General features: G+C 35.6%; 1 protein-coding gene across 2 annotated transcripts in view; it reads left to right on the top strand.

The window, feature by feature from the left end:
• The window catches only part of RAB2A (RAB2A, member RAS oncogene family), a 95,997-nt gene that overhangs the window by 42,948 nt on the left and 40,077 nt on the right, over positions 1 to 12,972 (top strand). For both annotated transcript variants that reach the window (XR_011543029.1, XM_070630539.1), the window contains exons 3-5: positions 1,433 to 1,500; positions 10,343 to 10,425; positions 10,858 to 10,950. Coding sequence is in view for 1 of the 2 variants with exons in the window: in XM_070630539.1 (XP_070486640.1) it covers positions 1,433 to 1,500; positions 10,343 to 10,425; positions 10,858 to 10,950 (244 nt within the window). In the remaining variant the exon portion in view is untranslated. The remainder of the gene's footprint in view (positions 1 to 1,432; positions 1,501 to 10,342; positions 10,426 to 10,857; positions 10,951 to 12,972) is intronic.

Raw genomic sequence — 12,972 nt, 5'->3', positions numbered from 1 at the left:
CATTTTTCACTCTAGTACATCATGACTCCTGGATCTTTTCTCTCTAGCTTTCCTGTATTGCTATGTCTGAGAAACATATCATTAATTTCTTGGTATCGCCTATGCCCCTAGGATGGAACAGGTACTAAAATGTAAAGTAAAAACTCCGTCAGGTTACATATCATGGGAAGACAAATTACCTTTCTGTCTCACCCTTCTAATCACAGTTGGGAGAATTATAAGAGATGCTGAAATGTAATTCTGACCCTGGGCGGTTTGCCCTTCCTTGGGCAACTAGAAGCTGTTTTTCTGCCAAGATGATATCTGGTTTCTGGAGACCACGTGTGTCTTCCCTTCACTCTGACTCTGATCTAAATACTGATAGAACACACTTCAAGCCGTAATGATTTGGTACATTATAAGTGATAGACTTCTTTCAGAGTCTTTTTGACAGCTGTTTGCTGTTCTGAAGTTATCCCCTTTTTCTTCTCCTATTTTGATGATTGAATGAGTACTTTCAAAAGAGATGATAAATGCAAAGAAAAAAGCAAAAGTAGTAAACTTAAAAGTGTAAAGTTTGTATTTCCTTTGACCTGCAATCCTGTTTCCTGTAATTTGCCTAAAACCATAAGTTGAAAAATGTATGCAGAAAGTACATTTCAACAACTACTTAGTGAAAATTTGAGAATGATCTAAATTTGTAGCAGCAGAGTACCATTTTAGTAAAGAGTGTGTGTGTGTGTCTATATATACACATAACAAACACACACACACAGGAATATTAGGGGACATCAAAAATAATGATATGGTTTTATATATTTATTGATTTGCAAAGATATTTGTGATTATGGAATAATGTCTGTGACATATTACTGACTGAAAAGCACATTGCAGAACAGCATTTGTATGTTCCCATTTATGTAAAATTGTGTACTTATTTCTCCATGTGTATTTCTTCGTGGAGCAGTGTCTGGAAGTATGTTTAAACAGTGGTTATCTCTAGTGGGCAGAGTTGGAGATTTCTTTCCTACTTGATAACGTATACTGGGAACCAAAACTATGATGTTGAAATTCATCTATTCCTTTTTCTGATTTTTATACCACATTAATAATTTTAAAGAAATTGTAATATTTGTTAATAATTATGGTTCTTGAATCTAATTTCTAGTTGTTTTTATATTACTGAGCCTGCGAAACATGAAGACTGCAGTTGGCTTCCTGACTATACTAGACTTGAATATCTTAGTGTTTTAGTTATATCCTTAACTTAGGTCTTCTTAGCACCTCTGCCTTAGCTTACACATTTTCTAAGGATAGGAGCTGTAATTGTTAAAGTTTGTCTATGTGTCACCTGGCATAGCGTGTCCTGGAAATAAACATCCTTTTTTTAATATTTAAATGTGAAATATTATCCCACTAGTTTGTGTAACAAATCATTTTCTACTCTATTCAGGTGTAGAGTTTGGTGCTCGAATGATAACTATTGATGGAAAACAGATAAAACTTCAGATATGGGATACGGTAAGTATAGCAAAAATGCATTGTATGACCTCAATAAAGTTCTTTTATAAAAGTAAATTGTATGGTTGTTTTGTTTTAATGTTATTTATGCCTGTTACGGTTTATTAGAGACTAATACCCCTGCAGTCATGAGATGAAATGTAAAGGTTAGTTTTTCTTATGCAGTGTTTGGAACAGATACACCCCAGGTATTGGGTATTGGTGAACATTTCTGAGTGAATGCCAGGCTATGTGGTCTAAACAGAAATGCTCAAGAAACTGTTTTTTAAGAAAACAAGTAGCATTTCCTAAAGTACACATAGGAAGTAAAATATGAATGTCAGTACCATAGAGTCACTTGATCTGACAGCTTATTAATTTATTTAAAAAGTTTGAGTTAGTCCTAACCACCTGAAGCCACCTTGCTCCCAATCCTATTTCCATCATTTACATTCATTGAGTGCCTGTTACGTGCCATGCTATGTAAGCTTTAATGGCAGTTTCTCATCTGAACCACAGAACGTGAATTTAAGAGACTATTTTCTCTATTCTCCCATCTTAGTTGCATAAGAAAAGTTACTTTAATATATACAGTGGATGCCTTAAGATAGCAGTTCTCAAACCTTTTTGCTCTCAGAATCTCTTGATACTTTGAAAAATTAGTGAGAACCCCAAAGAGCCTTTGCTTACAGGACTTATAGCTATCAGTATTTACCATATTAGAAATTAAAACTGAGAAACTTATTAGATACTTAGTTATTAATTCATTTGAAAATAACCATAAACTCATTGTATGTTAGGATAAACAATGTGATTTTTATGGAAATTAAATGTAGTTTTCCAAAACAAAAGCCAAAACTATATTTTTGTAGTAAGAGAAATGTCATATTGGTACATTTTGAAAAATCTCTTTACTGTTTCGTTAAGACAGCTGGATTCTCATATCTGCTTCTGCATTGAGTCTTTGTGTTGTTTAGCTGAAATATATGAGGCAAATACAGTCTCACACAAATAGATGGTTGGGAAATAGAGGACCTCATGGACCCTGAAAGAGTCTCAGGAGTTCCCGGGGGTCCTGGGGTCCCCCTTTGAGAACCACTGTCTTGGGGCAATTATGACTTAATTCTTCATGGAACCCCAGTTGAGAAAAAGCAAAAGGTTTCCTTTTATGACAAACAGGATATTCTCTAAACTACTAAATGAAATATAAAACGTGGAATTTTATCATCATATAACCCTGGTCTTTTTTCCTCTACTCACTCAGTCTAAGTTGTTCATCTGTCATGTATAATAGCTATGGAAGGAAAGAACCTTGGAAAATATTTGGTCTCACAAACTGGATTCCCAAGAGGACCAAGCAAGTTGCTGAAGGCTGTGTAGGTTTCCTGCTACTTCCTGCGTGTCACACAGTCAGCCCTGAAATGGAAAACCCTAAATCTCTAGCTTGTTTGCTCTCTCCCAGAGTTATGCCTTGGACTCTAGGTTCTTGTGCTTTCGTGTCTCCTTTTTGTCAGTGAAGATTTGTACTTGTACTGTTTCTTAGGGTTCCCCCCTTGGGCCTGTAGCATCTAATAACTTTTTTGGTTTATATTCTCTCAGGCCACATGATTTCAAAACTGCATGAAAATGAGAAAAATATGCAAAGTCTTTTTTTCCCTAGAGGTTTAAAATTAATGATCTCCAAACCAAAAGGAAGTATTTTCTACTTCTGTATTAAAAGAGTTTCTCTTGCTTTCTTAGCTAATAAACTTGTGCAACACACATCTTTCAGTGCAGTGGGGTGGGAACAAAACTACTTGCTGTTCTTTAATAAACATGTTTTTCATACCTTGTACTTTGCATAAATACTTGCTTTGCTTGAAGTAATTTTTCCCCCTTTTCCATTTAAGACCAGCACAAATGTCAACTCTTGTGGAGCCTCTCTGACCCCCATGGGAAAGCTGATCCTACCCATAATAGTTTTTGCATATTTCTGTTATAGCTCTGATCCCGTTGTTACATGGTTTTTTGTTCACATATCTACCCTCCTTAGAGTAAACATCATAAGGGAAAGGACCATCTATTTCTTATTCAGCTTTGTATCTTGTATTCTTAGTTTACTGACTGATAGACTCTTTGGTAAATTTTCTTGAATGAATGAGTAAAGCATCTCATTCTGTCTAAGTGACTTTAGGATCATTGGATGTGTTCAAGAGACATCATCCCCTAAAGTACATGGTTTCAAAAGGAAAGATTAATACAGTAGTGAAAATTATGTGATTTTTTAAGACACAAACCACCTCAATGTGGTTTATTCTGATTTATTCAATTGTTTTTCTGTCCTTAAGGTGCTCCCTTAAGTAATCCCCCTCCCCCTTTTTGAAACTTGAACAAGTCATGCCTTCCCCAGTTGTTTCCTTTATAGGTTAACTAGTCATGCCTTCTTTTATTAAGAGCCTTTTTTTCCCTTAGCTTATGAGTTGATTGTTTTACACTGCAGTGATCTTTTGAAAGAAATATATAATAATTAGTTATACTGGACAGCATGAAGGGGAAATAGGAAAAAAACTCTTGTTAACACTTCCTCTAGAAGGGCACAGGGATAGTTTTCTTTCCTCTGTATCTAAAAGGGGAGAGACTGTGGAGCCTTTGAAGACATGACCCCCAAAAAAGAATTGCAGAGCTTCCGCATGGAGGATGCTAGGAACCAGTGGTCTGCTCCGGATTTTAAGGAATATTCACAAAAGTCTGTTACTACTTTTGAAAGTTATTTCTTGAGTCTCTCTGCCTTATAGGTTTTCCTATTAATATCATTAGTTTTCTTCTTACCTAACTTCAAAAACTCTTTAGTAGACATTATGTGACATACGTTATGGTTAGTTCCACATTTAGTTTATATCTGAGTGAAACACTGCCCCATATTCTTAACGTTTTGCAGTGTGTCTATACATTTGGATAGCAAGCCACATTTTTAGTAGCAAGGGTCATGGTCTATTCTTGGTTCAGGACATTTATAAAACCATCCTTCAGGGGAAAATTTGCCAAATGTTAAGGTTTGTTTCATCAGCCTTAAAGAAATGACATTTTTTTCCCCAATGACTAAGTCTCAGTATCTTAGGATGTTTGTCATCTGTTGTATACCCATTTCCATTCACACACACACACAAAATAAGTAAAATAAGGTGTTTTACTTGCAAAATTTCCGCATTAACCATCTTTGCTTTCTTTTGAAAATACTAAGTATAGCCAGCCCTGGTGGCGTAGTGGTTAAGATTCACTGCTCTCACTGCAGCAGCCCAGGTTCGTTTCCCAGTCAGGAACCAGACCACCTGTCTGTCAGTTGTCATACTATAGCAGCTGTGTGTTGCTGTGATGCTGAAAGCGGTACCCCGGTATTTCAGATACCACCAGGGTTATCCATGGTAGAGAGGTTTCAGTGGAGTTAGCTTCCAGATTAAGACAGCCTGTGAAGAAGGACCTGGCCATCTACTCCCGAAAAACGTGGCCATGAAAACCCTATGAATAGTGGGGGGAGCATTGTCTGATACAGCACCAGAAGGTGAGAGGAATGGGCAAAAAGACCAGGCAGGGTTCCACTCTCCTGTACAGAGGGTCCTTAAGAGTCGGAATCAACTCCACAGCACTAACGACAAAAGTATATCTGCCAGCAGATGCTCCCTGGAGGCCTTGCTGAAAGCAGTGATAACGGTATATCAGTGCCTCCCTCAAAGCATTTTCCCTTGACTCTGTAACTTTTTTTCCTCTTATCAGAAGTCAAATGTGTGATATTCTTGGTCTCTGTCAGGATAAGTCGAAGAAACGTAAGTTGTACCCAGTTCTTGTTCATTGACTGATGAAAGAAGGGCGGAAGAAGTCCATTCTCACTCTGAGACCCTCATCCAGCCTTTACTCACCCTTTTCTATTCTTACTCATCTTTCACTTTTTGTCACTTTTTCACTTACCTTCCCAGCATATCCAAATAAATTTTATCCTCCACCATGTATCTGCCCAACTTGCTAGAAATATTTTTATTTTAGATTTACAAATGTTTCCCATCAAATAACAGTAAAACTATGTAAAAGAAAATCATGTTAAACTTACGTGCTAAAAGTAGCTTTTCAGCAAATCACAGGCATTTTTTGGTCCTTTGTAAACTTGTGTCAATTTATACCCAACTTTTTACCAAAAAAGAGAAAAGGAATATTTTTATATATCGATGGAGCAGTAAGGATGGATGACCAGAATTCAGCGAGGCTAGGAAAAGGGCCTGGAACCAAACCCTGGGAGACAATCCTGCCTCTGCCACTCTTCTCTGCTCCCATCCCCCCAGTCCCAAGAGTTGAGAGGCTTTTGGAGGTCCAACTGCTTTGCCTCCTTCAGCTGCTGTATGAACCACCTTTTCTTGAACAACCCACTGGGACAGGAAACTGTCTTAGCCATTTCATTCTACTTGATGTTTACCTCCTCCTTGTGGTCTTCAGTTTCTCTTATATGGCAGCATTAAAAGAATGTGAAGTCTGCGATCACATCCCCTTAAGTCTTTTTGGCAAAATAAATATTCTTAAATTCTTTAAAGCTTTCAGCATCTGCTGATGTTTCTGGATGTTTACAAGACTTGTTTCTCTTCTCAGGATCTACGTTAGTTTCTATAGAAGACTCCCTTAAAAGGCCTAGATATTAAATAGCCCAGGTTGACTTTTTCTCCGTCCTTGCTGTGGACACTGAGGTAGCCTAAAAATCACTTTGATTCTTACTAATCTTACTGTCATCCAAAACAGAAGTCTTGTTCACACATGTAGATTTCAAAATCTTTTTCCTCGATGATAGCAGTTCCTTGATCACGGTCTCGATTTTTAAGTTGAATCTGTTTAGTAAAGTACTTGAGATTTCACGCTGGACAAGTTATTTGGCTACTTGGAAATCCTTTTTTTTTCCTGTTAGTTCTTAGCTGAGTTTTATATAGCTAGAGTTAGATAAATGACTAACAATGAAAGTAAGAGGGGTTATGCATTATTGATTCTCACAAATCTTAATTTTCTAACTTTATTGGCTCTTTGGGATCAATCAAGATAACATATTTGAGTGCCTACTATAAATATACTTTAGTATTCTGAGTTAGGCTATCCCACAAGGAGAGCTAAAGAGGAAAAAGATAAGCGTTTGAGCAGTGTGTTCATTTATCTAATCAATAGTATTAGAACCAAATGATCACATGAAAGTGCTTTTGGATCTGTGAGGAAGAAAGGATAAGTAGGGGCTGTGGTAGACAAGCTTCCTTGCTTTGTGAGAGATTTAGGGGGCTTGAACTCGTCCTCAGAGGAAGCAGAAATTGGATTGGTGTAGGGAGGGGGAAATCGTTTCTCAGGCAAAGAGTTAAATGGAGGCACAAAAGCAGGAATATTCAGAATATAGACAGGATATCAGTAGGAAAAACATCTGCTGCATGAACAAGACTTTCATTGAATAAGAAGATAAAATTCTAGAGTAACAAATAGAGGTCAGATTCCCAAGAGCTTAGGATTTAAATTCAGGGTATTTAGAGATTTTTGAGAGTAGCTTAATGAGTGTGAAGTTTTATGGTATCAAGGTAACAGGAGAGGAAGAGGAATTAAGTTGCCAGCCCAGTTAGTACAAAAATTATCAGCAGAAAGACTTGGACACATGGGGAAGCCAGTTTCGGGGAATCTTTATTTATCTGGCAATTGAAAGTAAGTTTTAAAGATGTGGAGCAAAGAATTAAGTTTATGTGATCTAGCGATCTTCACGTGGACAATGAGGGTCTATAAGGCTGCTTTTTTCACAGATGTTCTGTGATTCTGATTTTAATACTAAACATCACTAAAAATGACTATGCTCGTTATCTCTTGAGGCCTGCTTACTCTGTTCTACTTTTTTGCATATCTGGGTATCTTGCTGATCTTTTCGCAGAAATCAGACAGCTATATTGTGAGCAATAAGTTCATAGTCCACTCTAGCCTCCCCTAAACAAGTTTTTCTTGTGCTCCTCACTTAACCAGTCATTCTTGTTTCATTAAATGCATTTTTCTTTATACCATCAGATACTATTATGAGTGCCTTACCACGAAGAATTCTATACCTATTCAGTTTCAAGCTTCTAAAGTCTCTTTAAGCCAGCACCTTATAGTGAAGAGGATCAAAAATAACATCTGTGTTTCCTAAGTTGACATTCTTTTTCATTTAAAACAATATAAGGTGGCCGGCCCTGTGGCCGAGTGGTTAAGTTCACACACACTCCACTTCGGCGGCCCGGGGTTTCGCCAGTTCAAATCCTGGGTGTGGACTTGACACCGCTCGTCAGGCCATGCTGAGGCGGCATCCCACATGTCACAACTAGAAGGACCCAAAACTAAAAATACGTAACTATGTACCGGGGGGCTTTTGCAGAAAAAGGAAAAATAAAATCTTTAAAAAAAAATAAAAATAAAACAATATACGTCAGGCACAGTTTGGACAGGTTTTTATTAAAGTGCTTTTTAAAAACTAGATTACTCTTTGCTTTAGTATGATCAAGATAATTAACCATTGAGCTAGCTTTATGCAGTTAGTTTTTATTTAACTGTTTGTTTATAGTTGGAGAATACATAATAAAACACTTTATTGGGCAGGATTTATTTTAATGCTACCAGTGACATTAACGAAGATACTCAGCCAGAGTGTGGGATATTTTTCCTACAAGTCAAGTCTCAAAAATATGGAAACCATTCTGAATACTGATCTTTGCTTATTATAAAGTAATCATAGATTTTAAGATGTATAGGTACATTCATAGTCCTCACTTAGAATGTGTGGGTTTTTTATTTGCTTGAATTTCTGTTTGATTTTGTGATGATGGGCAAAACCCAGATTCAGTGGATTCAGTATAAAGTGATGAATTATGTATGTTATTTCCATATGACAACGTTTGTTCTTGTAAAACTATTTGGAAGGAATGGGAATGGTGTATAGATGTGTGCTTTTCTCCCTTTTCTAAGTTTATTTTCCCTTTTACTATTTCTTATCTGGGCTGTGAACGCTGAAGTGTCAGATCTTACAGTGGTATTCCTCCAGCAAATGTATTCGTTTTAACTCATCCCACAGGATATCCTGGCATGGTTGTTTTAAAGGACTGTCACCTTTGCTCGATATCTGGGCGTGGGAGATACAAGAGCTCTAAACCTGATTCTTATTTTGAAATATTTATCTTTTTGTATTATTTACCACAGAAGCTTACCTTGGTATATATAATTCAGAATAAATTGAATGTCTTAAAAATGTAGTCTTCAGTTTTCCTTGCTGAGCAATTAAAGAATTCCCATAATGTTTGCATTTTGAACTTGGGTTAGAAAGGACTTTTTTTTGAAAGATGTCTCAATAAATTATATGAAAATAGTTTTAATTGGTTTCATGCTTCCAACTAGTATCATCTAGGTTTTAACCTCAAACCATGTGAAATGAATTGGCTATTTTTATAGCCCTTTTATGTGATGACTTTCTCAGTATCTAATTTAGTGTAAGACATGCTAAGTGCCAGAGTTGCTTGTGAGTTACTGAGTGGGTCTACTCTTTGGTTTCCACATAGGAAAAGTTATTTTTACTGAATCTTCGCATGTTAGGATTTACTGGTGTCCGCTCATTTAGGTGGGATGGGGTAATGACCATTTTGTGCATTTGACTAAGACATTATGATTCATCTTTTCACTCAGCAGGCTTTTTCTGCATGCTTGCTGTGTGCCACACCCAGTGCTAGGCACTGGGGGTGGGGTGCGTAGGAGGGAGGGAGTATAGTGGGGGGACCAATAAGAACAAGGAATTACAGAGTTTTGAGTGTTAGAACAGGGCAGAACCTGAGCTGTCTGTGTGTTCTGGAGGTGGGAAGGGCTTAATATTTACACTGGAAGATTAGAACTTAGAACATACAAATATGAGTATTTTTCAAGAAGTTAATAGATTTTGAATACAAAAATTGTGAAAACTGGCTTTATGTTTACTTAATTTACATGCTTTTTTTCTCGAAGGTAGAAAAGTGATTAAAAATGAAAAAGTATTTTTGATAAGAACTGTCTCAATTTTAAACTCAGGCATATCCCTCACCAACCTTTCTTAAACCAAACATTAATGCCTCCAGTAAAAGAGAGAAATTAACTGATTTTGTATAATCTCTGAATTCTGTTTTCATAAGTGGATATAAAGATGACTTTACATCCTGTTGCCTTTTGACAAGCATTATATATCAAATAGAAAATTGATTAAGTGTGGAGAAAAAATTATATAAATTAAATTCAGAACCGTTTTCTGTTTTTCATAATAAAATGATTGCTCAAAGAATTCCATCTGATGACTGTTGAAAGCTCACTGCAGTTTATGATATAACTGATAAAATCTGCATCCTTGGCCTTCCAACAACCTTTACACCAGCAGATGGTGGGCGTAAAGATGTCATTCATCATTTATTTACAATGGACTTTATTTATTCTAGTGTCAACAGCTGCCCCAGGGAGTGGGTTATTGAATTCAAATGTGAGGCTCTGGGTTATTTGCTTCCTTTCAAATTTGTCTTCAGAGCTTAGTTGCTAGGAGTCCATTCTGGTTTCTAATAATGATTCATGTATTGTGAAGCCATTCAGTAAATTGGGTTGTCAGGGATTGCCAAAAAAGGTTTAGAGGTCTCGTTTGTGGGGGGTGTGGGGGAGGGATCGTATGTGCCTCTGGTTGACTTGAGCAGTAGTGGTATTATGTGACTTTTTCCTAAGGCTGGTGAAGTTAGGCTTACTTCTTTTCCTTTATGTACTCATTCTCTACCTGCCCATTTTCTATGTATGAATAGTGAGAAAATGTAGAGGACAGTTTGTTAAAGGAAATTCTCAACCTTTTCTTTCCTCACAGGCAGGGCAAGAGTCCTTTCGTTCCATCACAAGGTCATATTACAGAGGTGCAGCAGGGGCTTTACTAGTGTATGATATTACAAGGTGAGAACTTGGAAATTTTTCAGTTCAGTGGTCAATGCAGAGAATTTTTCTAAATAAATATGGTTACCAGTAATGAAAGTATAGCTTTGTCTTTATGCCTCTTTGCCTTTAAAACTTGTGTTTTGAATTAAATTTAAATTTACCATAGAAATCTGCAACTAAATTATTTTTTTATATGAATAAGCACCTCTAAGTTGATCGATTTGGTAATATTATTTATACATTGGAATTTTCTAAAATGAGGCAAAGTTTAATTTCGAAACTGAACTGTAATTAGTGAATCCTAAATCTGGATACTGTACTTGAAATCTGTTTCTCATTACGTAAGGGGATACATAAAAATAATCATCTTTAATGGAATATATACTGTTCATTGTACCCTACTAGGGGAAATGCTTTGAAAATAGTAATCAGATTATCGTTTATGTTTAGGAGAGATACATTCAACCACTTGACAACCTGGTTAGAAGATGCCCGCCAGCATTCCAATTCCAACATGGTCATTATGCTTATTGGAAATAAAAGGTAAAAAGACTAATGTAGAGGTTTTTTGCATTGATGAAGACTGGATAGCTATTTATGTGATAACTGTTAAAGTGCTTATCTTGTACATTTGTCCAAATGTAAGTTACTGATTTCTTACATTATAGAATTTTGAAAATCCTAAGATGTTTCTTTTAGTTTTTAAAATATAGATAATCTTTGTTGGAAATTATTATTAGAAATAGTTTTTGTTGGAAGATATACTTTAAAAAATAATCTGAAGATAGGTCATTATTAAATATTATCCAGATTGTTTTAAATACTTGGCAGTAGAAATAAGTATCTATGCAGAACTCAGAAAAGTATTTTTTCTCTTTTTCAAGACATAATGTGCATTACTTAATGTGCATGAGTTAATACAATACCTAGATTTATCAGATGTATTCTACTTAAAGTCCTTAAACACTTTTAATATCGTTTAGTAGATATCACGTTAATACTTTTAAGCTTATCTCTAAGGCTTTATATTAGTGTCATCCTAATGTTGCTTCTTCGATCTTATTTCGCTTTCTATCTTTAGAGAACGTTATCTGCAGTGAATGTTCTTGTGCTCTACGTTTAAAATGATAGTACATGGGAAAACAGTTTCTTGGCCATAGTTTCTATAAACTTTCGAGAATGGGAAAGTTTTCACTAACATTAGTAGAAAATTACAGTGGTAACAAAATTAGTATTTTTAAAATGCTAGACAATTTATTCATTCTTTAAGTTTATAAAATAGTATTAAAAGATAATGTTTTTAGAAAGGTAAAATCATGACTCATGATAGAGAACATGTCAGAGCTTTTATGTATCTCATTAATTGAGGGAACCACTAAAATATCACAGTCAGTTCAAAAGAGAACTCAAAATACCACACGTTTATAATCAAATAAGGAATGCTGAAATAAACTTACGAATGGATGCAAAACCAAACAATGTCCATAGGATGATAATTGTAGTCCACGGGGTATGGTTTACATTTCTGTGACAAGGATTATTTGCAGTATTACCTGTCTGGCACAAGTCAATTTCTGATCTCTACAATCTTTGAAAATTTGTGGGGTGCAGTTAAAGCAGTGCTTAGAAGGAGATTATAACACTCAATACTTGTATTAGGAAAAAGTTTCAAATCATTAATCTAAGCTTTGATTTTAAGATTAAAATTAGAAAGATGAGAGCAAGTTAAACCCAAGGTAAGCAAAAAAGGAGGTAATAAAAAGAAAACCAATGAAACCAAAAGCTAGTTCTTAGAAGATAAGTAAAATAGATACTGATCATGAAAAAAGAAGATACGTGTTACCAACATCAGGAATAAAAGAGCAAGACTACTACAGATCCTTCAGATGTTAAAAGGATAATAAGAGAATACTGTAAACAAAACAAGTAAATGGATTGGGGAGATGATCAAAGGGTACAAACTTGCAGTTAAAAGATTAATAAGTTCTGGAGAACCTTACACACTGTTGTGATTATAGTTAACAATCCTGTATTACATACTTGAAAATTGCTAAGAGACTAGATCTTAAATGTACTCACCACAAAATGAAATGGTACTTATGTGATGCGATGGAGGTGTTAGCTGCACTACGGTCGTAATCGTATTGTTATGTAAATGAATCAAATGAGCACATAGTACTCTTTACTTATGTAGTGTTATAGGTCAGATGTATCTCAGTAAGAAATAAATAATCCCTAAACAATTAAATCCCTAAATTAAATCCCTAAACAATTAAAAAATATGTATATTTTCTTCACAGCTATTTGATTCCCCAACTCTAAGCTGTAGTTACCATGGTCTTCCTAAACTTCCTCTATTAGATGACTGCTTTCTTATCCGTAGAGTCATTAAATCCAAAAAAAAACAACCTAAATAAATGGAGAGATGTACCACGTTCAGGGATCAGAAAACTAACTATTTTTGAGATATCAGTTCTTCCAAAATTGGTCTAAAGATTCATTGTAATCCTAATCAGAATTCTTCAGGCTTTTTTTAGAAGGAAGAAATGACAAGCTGATTTATTG

Source organism: Equus przewalskii, chromosome 8, assembly GCF_037783145.1.
Source record: "Equus przewalskii isolate Varuska chromosome 8, EquPr2, whole genome shotgun sequence".
NCBI lineage: Eukaryota > Metazoa > Chordata > Mammalia > Perissodactyla > Equidae > Equus > Equus przewalskii.
The sequence above is the reverse complement of the archived record's forward strand: the minus strand, read 5'-3'. Positions and strand labels throughout refer to the sequence as shown.